The sequence below is a fragment of the Bombus affinis genome, chromosome 16 (assembly GCF_024516045.1).
Source record: "Bombus affinis isolate iyBomAffi1 chromosome 16, iyBomAffi1.2, whole genome shotgun sequence".
NCBI classification, from domain to species: Eukaryota; Metazoa; Arthropoda; class Insecta; order Hymenoptera; family Apidae; genus Bombus; species Bombus affinis.
Genome location: NC_066359.1, coordinates 5,183,677 through 5,198,128, shown reverse-complemented (window position 1 = coordinate 5,198,128; position 14,452 = coordinate 5,183,677). Strand labels below are relative to the sequence as shown.

The following is a 14,452-nucleotide window of genomic DNA, read 5'->3' as shown; positions in this document are numbered from 1 at the left end:
AGAATGCGAAAAAGATTTTTTAGAATATGAGTAGTAATTTTGCAGCAGTTAAACAATATTTGTTTTGGTATATTTGGAACAGATGTATGACTAATACGGAGTTCAAGTGAAGCACTAATGTGGTTTTTAAGCATTATGAAGTTGTTTGTTTTTGAATATTTTATATTTTTATATTAACAAAACGTAAAAAGTATAATGATGTATGCTCGAATTATCAATTAATATATGTTGGAAAAGTAAGAAAAGGAAAGTAATTTATAGATTTACTAGGAGTAGAAAAGGAAAGTAATTTGTAGGTTTAATACATGGAAAATAATTTTTGTTATAAATCTATTATATAATTCTTTTATTTTTAGAAATAAGGTATTATTGTAAGGTATTGTAATGCCATCGTTATATTTTTATAAATTGTGTAAATTCTGTATTGTGTAAATTGTGTATCAGTCCTTATTCTTACATTTAGGGAATTTTATAGTGCCAACAGAAGTGTTTGAGAACTCGCATAGCAGCAGTTTTTAGCGGGAAGAAATCAAATTTGAAGAATAAGTAGTGTTTTCTTTCAATTAAGAAGTCCATTAATTATTTCAAAAATATATTTCTCTTTGAGAGTACAAACCATGTATTTTAATTTATGATTAATATATTAAAAAATATATTTATTTGTTTACAGTACATAATATGTGACAAATATTTGTTAATATTATATCAGGTAAGTCTCATTAGATTGATCGTTATGATAAACTAAAAAGAAACAAAGTTGAAATGCAGATAATACACAGCCTAAGAAATTTGGTATTTGTATGAATCGATCATTAAGAAGGCAACCGTATGCAAACCACTGACAAGAAACTATTAAAGAAGCCATGATAATGGGAAATGGTAAACTTTCTGTACTTTTAACTCTTATCACATGTGCCTAAAAAATATTTTATTCCATTATCTGTTCTTCAAGCCAAGCAATTATTACAAACTGAAAAAATTAGGAGACTTACCAACATCATTAATGGAGATGCAAAAAATAATACTGTTAATATACAACTAAGGAAACCAACATATTTTGCAGCTAATGCTCTGTCTTCCTCATAAAAACTATAAAAGTACACAACTCCAAGGAAGCAAGTGGCTGCAATCATTTGTTTTATTGGTTTAAATTTTTGTACACTATACAAAATGAATATGTAAACATAAGATGCTTGGAGTATGGAGCCAAAAACATTCACTAACAATATAAATCGATCTCCAATAAGCATACCGTATCTCATCCACAAGATACATCTGTAACATATTATACAAGAACTTGACTCCAATAATAAACGTTAAGTAAATGTTTAAGAGTCATTAAAATGTTTATAAATTAAGCATTAATATGAGGATCAAATGAACAATCATTAAGGGTAATCAACATCTGTTAGCAATAAACTGTTTTTGAAGTCAAAAAGGTATAACACTTACGATGTATAACATGTTACAAATGCCAAGATTGAGCTATTTCCTGTACTGCCATTTTTAATGATCTTTCTGCATACTAGCCTAAAACATACTTTTGTAACTTTCTGATTTCATTATAAGACAATAAAATTTGTTGAGTGTAACAAAAGAGAATTAACGCTTATTTTTTTAGATTTTTTCTTGTCATTATCAAAAGAAAGTTTTATGAAGTTATATGATTATAATTTGGGACCTTATTGTACATGATTATGACAATAAATTACACAACTATATTTTAAAATTTTCTTCATAAGAGTAAGTCTGTTGCAGGCTCGTATTTTTACTTACACGCCGGCTAAAAATTGTAAAACCGTGCAAATCGAGGCGGTTGTGGCTAACGCGTCTCTAATCTCAGTCGAAAACATGATTTAAAATATTCATATTACTTCTGTATATCAACATTCATGACTTGGATTTTTAACCTTGAAATTCACTATAAAATGTGATCTAGTTTTATTATAAAAGAGAGTCTAATGAGATTGGCGAGAGAAAATAAGTAAAACCATGTAATCAAAATCTAGGGGAAATTATATCATATTCAAAATTCTGTGATATAAAATAAAAAGTTATTTTTCAAAACATTATCCTCTTAAGTATATTTTACTACAGGTTAAATAAATGTCATAAGTTCGGCCGCTCAATTAAAACATTTTTTAAAATATCAATTAAAATCATTCCTGAAGATTTCAATATACTAGCAACTATTAACCAATAATTGCAGCGTCACGTGATCATTTGTATATATTTATCTTTGACTTCACGTGTTTAAGAGAATATATATTTTTTTTTACTTTCTATTAAATTATTTTTATTTATAATGTATTAAATAATATATTTTATATATGTACAATATAACTTTTCGAAACAGTTATGTATAACTGTATGGTACTAAGCATCACGTTGTGGTTGACATCTACATATTACTGAAATACGTCTGCCCTTTAATATATGTTGTCCTTTAAAAAAAGATTCTTCATTTTTTAGAATTTCGTGATTATAATTGTACCTAGCTGCACCACTATAAAGCGAAGATAACAGGTCATATATATGGATTAAAAGTACTTAATATAAATAATATACATGAGTTGCATTAATATAATATATAATAATATAATATAAATAATGTAAATAATTAAGGAATCATTACTCTTACCTCATTATATATAGAGATCTTCTTGGCAATAGAAAATCTTTATATAAAGTTACATTATCAACCATTTTTAGTCTCATTACACTATCAGTTAACAAACTTAAACCAGTAATAATCTCTCCACAGAACTATGAAGAAGAATTCCATCTATGTAAATCCTGCTTGTGTTAGAAATTAAAAAGTAAAATACATACTCTAATGCTATCAACATGTGGCTTTATCCATCCTTCTGGTGCTAAGTCTAAAACGTGTATCAGTGAAATCTGAGACATATCTTTAGAAAATGCTTTCTCTCGAATTCTATTTATTATCTTTGCATTCTCATTGTTCCATTTGCCTTTTTCCGTTTCTCTATAATTATGTATTGCCTATAATAATCAATTTGGGGATGTACAATTAGAATTTTATAGAAATAGTGATAGATCAATTTCATTATACTAACATCATCCCAATGCGACTGTTCATATTTTAGTCTTCTCACATAAGGATCAATTTCTTCCATTAAAGACTTTTCTTCTTCAAGTGTGATAAAATTTGGTAGAACTTGCATCGTTCTCTCTAACTCTTCCTCCCAATTTTTAAAATCAATCTCCGTCTTATTAAACAGAGTTTTCGATTGCGAATAATATTTCACACTATTGTAATTGAAATATTTATTTATGAAATGAATGAAATTCAATTTAACTTTCATCCTTCATTCACCTTTTTCAATAGGTTAGGAACTTATAGGCTACGAATGATAAAGATTTAATAATATACATTAAAGTTTAATCGATCACCTATGAGAGATGGATACTCGTTCAATGTGTAGTCCTTAGGTCATTTGATATATGTAAATACATATATCACAAGATGAATATAATTGTTTCAGAAATAATAATATTAATACATAAGGAAGTAATTTTCAAACTACATTGCTAGGGATTACTGGATACGATACTGACTTTTATTTAATAGAAGGCGAAAAATATATTTATTAATATGTATAACATACATAATATAATATTTAAACAAGATTATAGTATACAAATATTGAACAATTTCACAATTGCAGTCTTGAATGACTTCACTTTTAGCTTTTACCAGTAGGTAGCGTAGCAGCATTACTGAGCATGTGGTGTTTTAATTGTTGGCGGGTAATCATTAATTATAAATCATGATCATGTAATAAGATCGTTTAGCTGTATATCATCAGATATCATTGTACAACAAATTTAAATTGAATTGCTTCTCGCTTAAAAAATTAATTTTGACAGTTCGTCTCTATTTTACAATACCTTAAGATTGAAAGCCGGAATTTACTCCAAATTCATATTACGTTGTCTCATTTACCTCTCCTGATTATATTTAAATTTGTATTATTTTACACATCATAAATATAATTACATATTATGTAGTTAATTATGTGAATTTCAAATATTTATGCAAGTATAATGTTATTTGTATCAGCTATATAACTATATAGTTACTATATAGTTATATATTCTGATAGTATGTATAATGTCATACATAAATTTTATTATAGATTGAAATATTAGTAGGCATTTTCATTATTAAACATTTTCTTTATTCTGTACAACAAATATCATTTTTTCACTTTTATGATATATTTCTTTCAAAAATAAAGTATGTTTCTAAATTCCCTATATGTACAGTTTCTCCAGTCATTATAAAATGTGTTTCCATATCTCCTCTTGTAATTGCATGATTCTATGATTCTTAATTCTCTAATAGAAATTGCGCGCGAATTAATGATGGATGATATTACAGAGTTTAGATTAGACCATCCATTGTTTGAGTTTCATCTTTCTGAACAAACTTGGATTGAAAAAGAAAGATCTGAAGATTGGACTTACAATGAAGAAAGTAAGTCAGTCTGCTAAGGTAATATATATTTATGGATATTTATGCAAATTCATATTTTTATGTATATAATTAAAAAGATAGAACCTAAGTAAAGAATTACTTTATCTATTAAATCCTATGAGCTAAATGACTTATATTTGTTAGTGGCAAATTCAAGTAATAAGCAATAAAAATAAATAAATATATTAAATATAGTAAGTACTATATTTTGAATATTTTTATATGCATTCAGTGCATCTTTGCATCCTGAAATTTATCCTTCAGTAAACGAAACCAAAAGTAATATATAGCTTTTATCCAACAATTCTTATTTACTATTTTGCTTTTTGGTCACTAAACATGTAAAATTCATGAACATCTTTGTTTTATCGGTGTGATTTCTTTTTTCATAGAGCTACTCAAATAATGGCACAAAACTTTCTCAGAAGAAAATATCAGTTTATTTTACAAAAGGTATAAGTAATAGTAGTACAATGAATAGTACAATTGAAATCAATGCTGTAAATTGTGAAACACCAAGAAAGAGAAAGATTTCAAAAGATATAGATTCAACACGAGTTAAAATTGCAAAATGTGATAATATCTCAGATGCATGTAGCATACAAAGCATACATCAAACTCCAAGAAAACAAAGACTTGCAATTGGAAATAAAGACAATGTAATTGATATATTCAATAGCTCTAGTAAAAATAACGATACTGACATGGCTATAAATGAAACTATATCTGAAGACATTTTTACAACAGAATATGATTGGAAGGAAAATATAGATACCAATGAATATATAAGCACAACATATAAATCAAACAAAAAACAAATAATGGAAAAGAAAACACTGTTACAAGAGATTCAGCCTGATAATCATTTGATAAAAGAGAACAAAACAGATCATATGAAACAATCTGTGTTTAGTGATAAAAAGCATGAAGGAATTCATTCGGAAATAGAGTCATTTTTTACAGATGATTTTAAAGATTGTTTTGAGGAAGAATGGTGTTCAAATATTAGCCAAATTAATTTTAATTCCTTGCAGAGATGTAAAATTATTGATGTACAAAGGGAGTATAATAGTATATTGTTAACTGTGAACCAAGAAGACTGTGAAACATCTGATACAACCGTCAGATGTTCAGATTTCTGGTAAGTAACACAATTACAATAGTGCATTTAAAATAGAATATTTAATTCAATTCTTCGAATTGAAATTTAGGAAGGATGCTAAAGTACAAAAAGATGACATTGTTGTTATTCAAGCTAGAAAAGAAAATAACCAATGGATTATAGATAACAGTAATGGCTTTCTTATTGTTCAACCAGATGCATTAATATCTGGGACAACAGTATCTGGTGCATTATTTTGTAAAAGAAAGGCAGTTTTAAGTGAAAAGTTTAGAAAGATGGAGAGTCTGCCTCCTTTCATGGGAGATTCCACACCACTGGTTATTGGAAGTTTAGTGCATGAATTATTGCAAACTGTAAGTGTAATTTAACATTCTTTCTGACTTCTTCTAAGATTTTATAAATGTGGTATTAATGTTCCAGGCAATAAGAAAAAACATTAGTGAAGTAAGCGATATTACAAAGTTAATGAACAGTATATTGCAGACCACAGACACATGCAGTTTACTTTATGCATCCAACATATCTTTGGAGACCTGTAGGCAGCAAATTCTCCCATATGTCCCAAAAATACGAGAATTTATCCAACATTATTTGAAAGGTATGTAAAATATATAATACACGATTTATTATTTTTTATTGAAAATATTAAAAATTTTAGATAAAACGCAGCAAGGTATAAATAATATAAAGAATAACTTTAAAGGTAGAATCGCTCAAATTAGGGACATAGAAGAGAATATTTGGCTGCCTAAATTAGGTTTAAAAGGAAAGATAGATATTAGTGCAGAAGTTAAAGTAAATTGCAAACAAAAAATTATGCCACTTGAAATTAAGACAGGGAAGCCTTCATTTTCTTTGGAGCACAGGGCGCAAGTTATTCTTTACATCATGATGATGACTCTTACAGGTCAAGACACGGATACAGGTCTTTTACTTTATCTTAGGTACTCATACCATACTCATACTTAGGTAACACTTACCAGAGCATATTAAAGTTTTACTAAATTAATTATAATACCAATGCATTCTATTACAGGGAGAATAATATACAAGAGATTAGTAGTACCCATCCTGAAAAAAGAGACTTGATACTATTAAGGAACTCCTTAGCTAGTTATTTTGTTCCCAAATCGAGTGAGAAATTAACGAATCTAACTTCTAAATCAGATTTGCAGATGTTGGATTTACCAGAGCCAATTAATCATCATAATGCCTGTTCAAAATGTACTTACAATACATTATGCTGCATGTACTTGAGCAAAGATTCAAGTATACAGTTATCTGAGACAAACCCATTAGTGGAGTTAGGAAAAAAAATCTTGGATAAATACAAACCTAGTCATATCGATTATGTGTTGCATTGGATTTCTTTATTACAGATGGAAGAAAGTTCACAGTCGAGCAATAATGTAATGAGATATCTATGGACATTAAGCCCAGAAAAAAGGTAAAAAGCTGTATGATCATTTTTATAAAATTATATTGATCTTTTTAATTAAATTGATTGCTCCATTTCTCCAGGGAAGCAAAGAAAACTTGTATATGTAATTTGAAAGTGATAGGAAAAGTTACTGATTGCGATACAAAATACAGACATACTTTTGTTCGCTCAAATCTCGACACACAATTCTCAAATATTAATATTCCATATATGGAATTTTCAGATAATGAATATGTTTTAGTTAGCACAAATACAAGGATAAATTTATCCGCAGGATTTATAGCACAAAGGAAAGAAAATTCTATTACATTAATATTAGAAAGGTACATTAAAAAGAAAGCTTTTTTGTTGAACATTGTGTTGAATTATAATCTTCCATTTGATTTCAGAGATGTCACCAAGTATAATATAAACGAATTTTTCCACATAGATAAGTACTCGTCTTCCAGCTTATTTTCTGGCAATCTTGCGAACGTAGGAGGTTTAATGAGTGACAGTGAAATTTGCGAGAAATTACGAGATATTGTGATAGACAAGTTTGTAGAATTTTCATCTTTATATCTTTTTATAAATCTTTATATCTTTTTTTGTTGAACTTGTCTTTTTATCAGGAAACCAGCATGTTTTGAAAAAGGTTTGCCATATCCGATCATAAAGGCAAGTGCGAGGATATTACAAAATTTAAATAAAATTCAGCAAAGAGCAGTTTTAATGGCAATATCCGCGAAAGAATATCTTTTAATTAAGGGAATGCCAGGTACAGGAAAAACGCAGACAATAGTTGCTCTAGTAGAAGTCCTGCATAAACTAGGGCATTCTGTGTTAATTACTTCACATACAAACAGTGCTGTAGACAATATTTTATTGAAACTGTTACACAAGAATATCGACTTCCTGAGATTAGGATCATCGACCCATCCATCTTTAAGACACAAAAGTGAAGCGTACGCTACAGCAAATTGTAATACACCGAGTAGTTTAGAGGCGGTGTATTCTAGTAAAGTATGAACTATTTCTAAACATGATATTTTCTATAATAAAATTATCATCCTGAATACTTCTAGGATTATGGTAATAGGAAAAAGTTTTAAAATTTACCCAGGCGTAGTATTTTGTAAATAATTTTATTTAAAAAAGAATTTTTTTTCTGTAGCATTAAAGGTATTCATATAGCACTAAAGATATGGTGATTCCTATTATAATTAATTTTATTAATTATCTTCATAATTTTACAGAATATTATCGGCGTAACTTGTTACGGAGCCCATCATGCACTTCTTGGAAGACGTATGTTTGACGTATGTATCGTGGATGAAAGCACGCAGGTGTTGCAACCAACTGTATTACGTCCTTTATACAGTGCAAAGAAATTTATTCTTGTAGGAGATCCTGACCAATTGCCCCCAATTATTAAGAGCAAGTTAGCCAGGTATCTATCAGAATACTTTTGAATGTATTACATTATAATTAGGCTTCGAATTTTTATGCATTTATGAGACATTTATAGATGTAGAAATACAAATCTCTGCTTAGGCTGTTTCTTTTAGTTGCATTCAATAAAAATATAAATCCGCACAAATACATGTAGTCCAATTATGATTACAAAGATAATATTTTTTAGCTCCTCATTCACTTTCATTATAAAATTGTAATAATCTTCTTTTCACAGAAAACTTGGTGCAGATGAATCCTTATTTGCTCGGTTGGATAGCGAAAACAATACTATTAAGCTAACAAAACAGTATAGAATGAATAAAAATATAATGTACTTAGCAAATAAGCTTACATATAATGACATGTTAGAAGCAGGTGATACTTCCATAGAGAATGCTACTTTCGTTACACCATCCAAAGAAGTAAATGTAATAAATAAAACACCCTTCAATGTTATATTCGTAAGCTAATAAGATTATATTTCAGGTTTTAACAAAAGAAGAAGAATGGATACAGAAGGTATTATCATCTGATATAAGTGACTCCGTAATCGTATTAAACACGGGATGTACCAATAAACTAAAAGAAAACTATAACTTAAGTGAAAAAGGATATCTAGATAGCGACGAAGTGAACTCAAACATTTGGGAAGCTGTTATAGTGTCTAAACTAGTGAAAACATTTTTAAAAGTGACGTTGAATAACATTTAAATTAGCCACGTTTATAGTAAATTTATATTGGTATAATTGTTTTAATGTTTAGGTGAATGCGAATCTTGAAAATATTGGCGTTATTGCACCATTTAGAGCGCATGTTAATTTATTGAAAAAAGTTGTTGCAGAGGATATAGAGATAAATACTGTTGATCAATATCAAGGACGCGATAAAGAGATCATAATTTATTCATGCGCTAAAAGTATAACTAACTTTAGTGATATAAGAGAGGTAACATATTTAAGTTTAATAGATTTATATAAGTTAAAAATAATGGTCTAATTAATATTTTTTAAACATAGGAGTTAGAAGTACTGGGGGACCACCGGCGATTAACTGTGGCTATAACTAGAGCAAAGCATAAGTTAATTGTCGTAGCGGATAAAAGAACTATATCTCAATATTCGGCCTTCAAAAAATTATTTTATTTTATTGAAAATAAAAATATAATAGATTTAGATAATAGCTATAATGGGTTTTGCTGGAAAAATCTTCTACGTATTTTGTAATATATTTTATTATCTTTTTATACGACAAATTTGTTACGGCGAAGAATTGGATAAAAAAAATTTGTTGATTTATAAAAGGAAGCTGCATGAATATGTATGATATTTCAATTTTAATAAGATTTTATGTCTACGTGGAATGTTTGATGTATTATTTTATTTTATACATGTATCATGAAGAGCTGGTAATTAAGATATGTGTTTGATTAGAAACTTATTGTTTTTACGTTTACCTTGATTATAGAACAAACATCTTCGATCATCTATGTCAATAACATAAAGTTATTGACCTTAACGGAAATTAATTGAGATAACAAATAATGTGTTATTTTAATTATAAATATAGATACTATATCAAGAGTATTAGATATCATGATAAGATAATGATTTCAAGATATTTAATGGTTCAATAAGATGTACAATCGGTTTATTTACATATTGTCCAATTTATTTTTTGAAACTTAATGGTATTCACTAATTAATCAGTAATCTTTTTAATTAATCAGTTTGTAATATAAGCAAACGCATGAATTTCATTAAAAATCAATGTCTGTCTGATGAAAAAAGCTTGTATCTACTCCAGATTAGAATAATATCTAATGCAATTGAAGATCAATGATTGAAGATTACAATTAAAATATCTTATAATATATATATTACAAATTATATTATGTAAGTAATACATAGTATAATATTTATAACATATATAATGCAATAATGTATAATATATATATTATACTATATGTATTTATAAATAACTGACACACAATCGCAATTTATGGTTACAGTAGATATTTAATCTAAAAGGTTATATACTTTTTTGAGGAAGTTCAATACGGGTTCAGATATATTCATGAGCTGCTGTACACAAAAAGGTCTAAAACAATTAAAATAGTTTTTATAATAAAATTATCTTTAATTTTTTTAACTAGCTTTTCTTCTTCTGTGTGTTATTTTTTCCTGAAATAAAACATTCCTATAATTTTTTCAAACATGTTCTTTGTATGTAACTATTGATGTCACAACGCTACAATATTCAATATTTTTTTCAATGACACAATATTTGACATTGATTAAAAATAAATGAAAATTATGGTCGTTGCAACTATTATCGTCGATAGCTAATTGTTGAAAAATTATGTCACCGTGATGATATATGTAATACAAATGTAACAACACAATTCGGAATTCGTGTCGATGAAAATATGGAAAATGGCAACATAGTCACATATACACTTACTACGCATTCAAAACATTATACGCGCCATCTATGACGGGTTGCTGCTAGAACTAGTGTGAGTTATAGGTGAAAATATAAAGGGAGTTTGATGTCACTAATCACTATCGCGCAGCGTTTATATATTTGAAAAATGATCATTATACAATGTCACTATTTGCATTTTTACAGATATCATGACCTCTTTTTCACTTCGTTCGATATTTTTTGTTCTTAATGATCATTTTCTGCAAATTGATTGATTACATATAAACTTGATTTTGATCGTTCTGTTATAAATATGTACGTCGAATACAAGAATGAAAAATAAGGAAGCAAGATGCAGCAGGACGCTCCAAATTCATTAGAAGTTATTAGCATAACTAAAAAGATATTTAAGGTACTTCCTAAAATATTTCAAAAACTAACAAATAGAGAAATGATGTCAATGGATGGTCTTTTTTAGCGAGGGATATGATTGTATAAGCAAATTTTTTAAAAATCCATTTATTTAAGTAACATATTACAACCTAGTACTATCTCGGCATGTTCAGAAAATGTCGAACGGTCTGGCTAAAATTGGAAAGAGCCGAAGAGAGAGAGAATCTTTTGAACCGTTTGGTATCGGGCAACTCAAACATTTGGGTGGACTTGAAAAAAGTCGAGCAGTCTTTCATCAAGTGATAATTTTCAAGTATATAAATGTGTGCAATAGAGGACCAGTGACACTAAACTCCCTTTTTGTTTTCGCCTATAACTAACTCTAGTTCCAACAATAACTCATAGATGGCATGTGTAATGTTTTGATTGTTATAAAACGCACGCGGGACTGTTGCTATTTTGTACACTTTCACTGGAACGAATTTGAAGTTACGTTATTCACTTTCCTGCACCTCATTTGTTTTAACATGTCTTCAAAGTTACCTCGCACTCTCAAAATTCTTTATTATGATTTTTATGGAAAATCAGTCATGAGAACCACAAAAGTTACTCCTTTACGGCTGATATCCACCGGCTCTACTTTTCGAAACCGGTAACTAACTTATATGTTTGATATTTTTGATATATTAAAACAAAAGTTCATTTTTCATTATCACGTTCGTTGCCACGTCGCACATATTTATGCGACAGGTATACTTCCGTGGGGGCCCCGTCATTAAAGTATGGTGACACTCTTCTTGTTCAAGTTAATTAAATATACGATATTATATATAGAATATATAACATAAAAATATTAAAAACACATTATACCATACTCTTTATTAATTTATATTCTGGATAATAATATTTTATATTATTCTATATCGCATGGTATTTGTTAAAACATTCCAAACACATTTGGGTTGATTTTGGGCACTTCGAACAATAGTTGTAGACTCCGTCATCACCACTCTCCTCACTTTTAAATATATTTTCACACTGTTTCCTGAACATTTTGAGGATGAAAAAATCACTGATGTACGTCTCACAAGTATGCTTCTCGACTAAATGAAAGATTTGAGATATCTGCCATGAGATCCCTCTGAATACTAGCTGGAAAGCTTATCGCTTTCTCCATTTCAGAATTAAATAATCTTTTCTTTACAATGAATCGAAGGCAATAAACAATGAATCTGAATATGGTCCGTGATGATTAATTACTGGTCCTCGTCCGGAGTAATTGTCGCTAGGGACTGTAGAAGATGTCACTGCTGGGGTACTGCTGATTTTTCCTCCGTTTTTTGATGCTTGGAAGAAAAATCGGACTCCGATCGCCGGGATTCGAAAACCTGGGTCCTAACCTAAGGTGCTAACCATTGCGCTGCCGTCGTCCGACTCTAGTTAGTGTCGAGTGATGGTATTTGTCTTGTCGAGTGCCGCCACAAATCGAAGACAATAAACAATGAATCGAAGGCGATAAACAATGAATTTCCATTTGTCGCTCTATTTACGTTCTACGTACCGGTGGTTGGATTTGGGCCCCACAGGAAACTTAGCTGAATCACGCTGGGCGACGAACGTGTTAATATTTTTTCATGATTCATTACAATTCAAACATTGATTTACAATTTCAGGTTATCTGAACATACCGAACAGTTAAAAAAATGTAATCTAGTAAAACAATCAACAGTTGATCCCGCAGATGTAGAGTTTCATTCTAAAATAAGCAGTAGATGGTGGGACACTAATGGTGAAATGAGTTGTTTGCATTTGTTGAATCCTCTTAGAGTACAATTTGTTCGAGATGGTCTAGCAAATACAGGATTCAAAATAAAATGTCCTTATTTGCCATTAGAAGGGATTAAAATATTGGATGTTGGTTGCGGTGGAGGAATATATTCGGAATCTTTAGCTAGAACAGGAGCAAACGTGACTGGGATTGATGCTTCTTCAGAGTTAATAACAGTTGCAAAAGGACATGCTGCTTTGGATCCTAGTTTAGATGGAAAATTAAACTATGTTCAGACAACTATTGAAGATTTTGCATTGATTAATAAAGGAGTATTCGATGCTGTTGTTGCTTCAGAAGTTATAGAACATGTAAATAATAAGGAATTGTTTTTAAAGGTATAACTTTTTTATATAAAAAAGAAAAAGTTAATATAATATGAATAAGGTTATGTATATATGACTATACTTTTGTGCTTTTCACAGTCCTGTGTAAGTACTTTAAAATCTGGAGGATCAATATTTCTTACAACTTTCAATAAAACGTTGTCTTCGTGGCTTGGAGGCATAATCACAGCTGAACATATTTTAAAGCTAATACCAAAGGGCACCCATGATTGGAATAAATTTGTCACTCCTGCCGAAATGCAGTCCATATTAGAAACATGTATATTATCTTTCATTGATAATATTAAGGGGGTTTTACAAACTTTTATCAATTAAAGCTTTGACCCTTTTTTAGGTGGTTGCAAGACAAAATTGATTCATGGACTATTTTACAATCCTTTGAAAAGAGAGTGGTCTTGGAGGACCTCAACGGCGATCAATTATGCACTTCACGCGGTAAAGAGAAAAGAAGAGAAATAAATGACATATCCTATTCTTTCATGCATTATTATTTATATATTATTTATATATTTATATATTTATGATTTATATATTTATTGGGGTTAGTTCAGTATTTTACATATATATATATTGTAATTTATATATTGGTATATGACACTATTATTATTATTACTATTTATTATACTCTGTGATATATTTAAAAACTATACCTGACCTAAGAAAATGAGGTTTAAATAAGAATTTGTATCATTCTTATATTTTTGCGTTATATACACTGTGTGCACGTTTGCACCTTCAAATATTTCATATGTGTATACATAAATTATAATTCACTAATTTTTACCTATGACTTTATTCGCGTGGACTATACGGAACAATTTTTAAGCAGATGAATTTTTATGAATGCAGTACGTACATATTTTTATATTAACAGTTTGATTATTCTTCGTAATTAAAAATATTGAATTATAAAAGGGCTGAATTTTAGGAGAAACACGACATAAATTATCGTTGTTT

General features: G+C 29.0%; 3 protein-coding genes across 9 annotated transcripts; 2 read left to right on the top strand and 1 right to left on the bottom strand.

Moving 5' to 3' along the window:
- Window positions 1–575: 575 nt before the first annotated feature.
- LOC126925776 (alpha-ketoglutarate-dependent dioxygenase alkB homolog 7, mitochondrial-like) lies at window positions 576–3,678 on the bottom strand. Of its 2 annotated transcripts, XM_050741729.1 has the most exons (6): window positions 3,081–3,678; window positions 2,833–3,006; window positions 2,642–2,766; window positions 1,453–1,530; window positions 993–1,275; window positions 576–916 (listed from the first exon to the last, which is right to left on the bottom strand). In XM_050741729.1, exons 1-6 carry the CDS (start codon window positions 3,327–3,329, stop codon window positions 701–703), a joined length of 1,125 nt encoding a protein of 374 aa, XP_050597686.1. In that variant the 5' UTR covers window positions 3,330–3,678; the 3' UTR covers window positions 576–700. The 2 variants fall into 2 exon arrangements, with proteins under 2 accessions (XP_050597686.1, XP_050597687.1); XM_050741730.1 differs by lacking the exons at window positions 576–916; window positions 993–1,275; window positions 1,453–1,530 and adding an exon at window positions 1,610–2,506 and having other exon boundaries at window positions 3,081–3,671.
- Window positions 3,679–4,333: 655 nt separating this feature from the next.
- On the top strand, window positions 4,334–9,936 carry LOC126925729 (DNA replication ATP-dependent helicase/nuclease DNA2). Of its 6 annotated transcripts, none has more exons than XM_050741606.1 (15): window positions 4,334–4,504; window positions 4,897–4,957; window positions 5,093–5,645; window positions 5,716–5,980; window positions 6,048–6,225; window positions 6,286–6,571; window positions 6,664–7,074; window positions 7,149–7,391; window positions 7,458–7,604; window positions 7,680–8,070; window positions 8,304–8,497; window positions 8,738–8,930; window positions 8,989–9,192; window positions 9,266–9,448; window positions 9,520–9,936. In XM_050741606.1, the coding sequence occupies exons 1-15, from the start codon at window positions 4,496–4,498 to the stop codon at window positions 9,724–9,726; spliced, it is 3,525 nt and encodes a 1,174-aa protein (XP_050597563.1). In that variant the 5' UTR covers window positions 4,334–4,495; the 3' UTR covers window positions 9,727–9,936. The 6 variants fall into 6 exon arrangements, with proteins under 6 accessions (XP_050597563.1, XP_050597562.1, XP_050597561.1 ...); XM_050741605.1 differs by having other exon boundaries at window positions 4,334–4,522; XM_050741604.1 differs by having other exon boundaries at window positions 4,897–5,645.
- A 1,145-nt stretch (window positions 9,937–11,081) lies between these two features.
- Window positions 11,082–13,970, top strand: LOC126925783 (ubiquinone biosynthesis O-methyltransferase, mitochondrial). The gene is made up of 4 exons (XM_050741752.1): window positions 11,082–11,972; window positions 12,994–13,486; window positions 13,574–13,754; window positions 13,830–13,970. The coding sequence occupies exons 1-4, from the start codon at window positions 11,731–11,733 to the stop codon at window positions 13,952–13,954; spliced, it is 1,041 nt and encodes a 346-aa protein (XP_050597709.1). The 5' UTR covers window positions 11,082–11,730; the 3' UTR covers window positions 13,955–13,970.
- The last annotated feature ends 482 nt before the right edge of the window (window positions 13,971–14,452 follow it).

Excerpts from the sequence above, each read along its gene's own strand:
- LOC126925776 (XM_050741729.1), bottom strand. The coding sequence starts at position 3,329 with ATGAAAGTTAAATTGAATTTCATTCATTTCATAAATAAATATTTCAAT. Across the intron at positions 3,007-3,080 it reads AACAGTCGCATTGGGATGAT|GCAATACATAATTATAGAGA; the intron begins GTTAGTATAATG and ends TGATTATTATAG. Across the intron at positions 917-992 it reads CATCTCCATTAATGATGTTG|GCACATGTGATAAGAGTTAA; the intron begins GTAAGTCTCCTA and ends AATATTTTTTAG.
- LOC126925729 (XM_050741602.1), top strand. The coding sequence starts at position 4,496 with ATGAAGAAAGTAAGTCAGTCTGCTAAG. Across the intron at positions 5,646-5,715 it reads GTCAGATGTTCAGATTTCTG|GAAGGATGCTAAAGTACAAA; the intron begins GTAAGTAACACA and ends ATTGAAATTTAG. Across the intron at positions 7,075-7,148 it reads ACATTAAGCCCAGAAAAAAG|GGAAGCAAAGAAAACTTGTA; the intron begins GTAAAAAGCTGT and ends CCATTTCTCCAG.
- LOC126925783 (XM_050741752.1), top strand. The coding sequence starts at position 11,731 with ATGTGTAATGTTTTGATTGTTATAAAACGCACGCGGGACTGTTGCTAT. Across the intron at positions 11,973-12,993 it reads GGCTCTACTTTTCGAAACCG|GTTATCTGAACATACCGAAC; the intron begins GTAACTAACTTA and ends TTACAATTTCAG. Across the intron at positions 13,487-13,573 it reads ATAAGGAATTGTTTTTAAAG|TCCTGTGTAAGTACTTTAAA; the intron begins GTATAACTTTTT and ends TGCTTTTCACAG.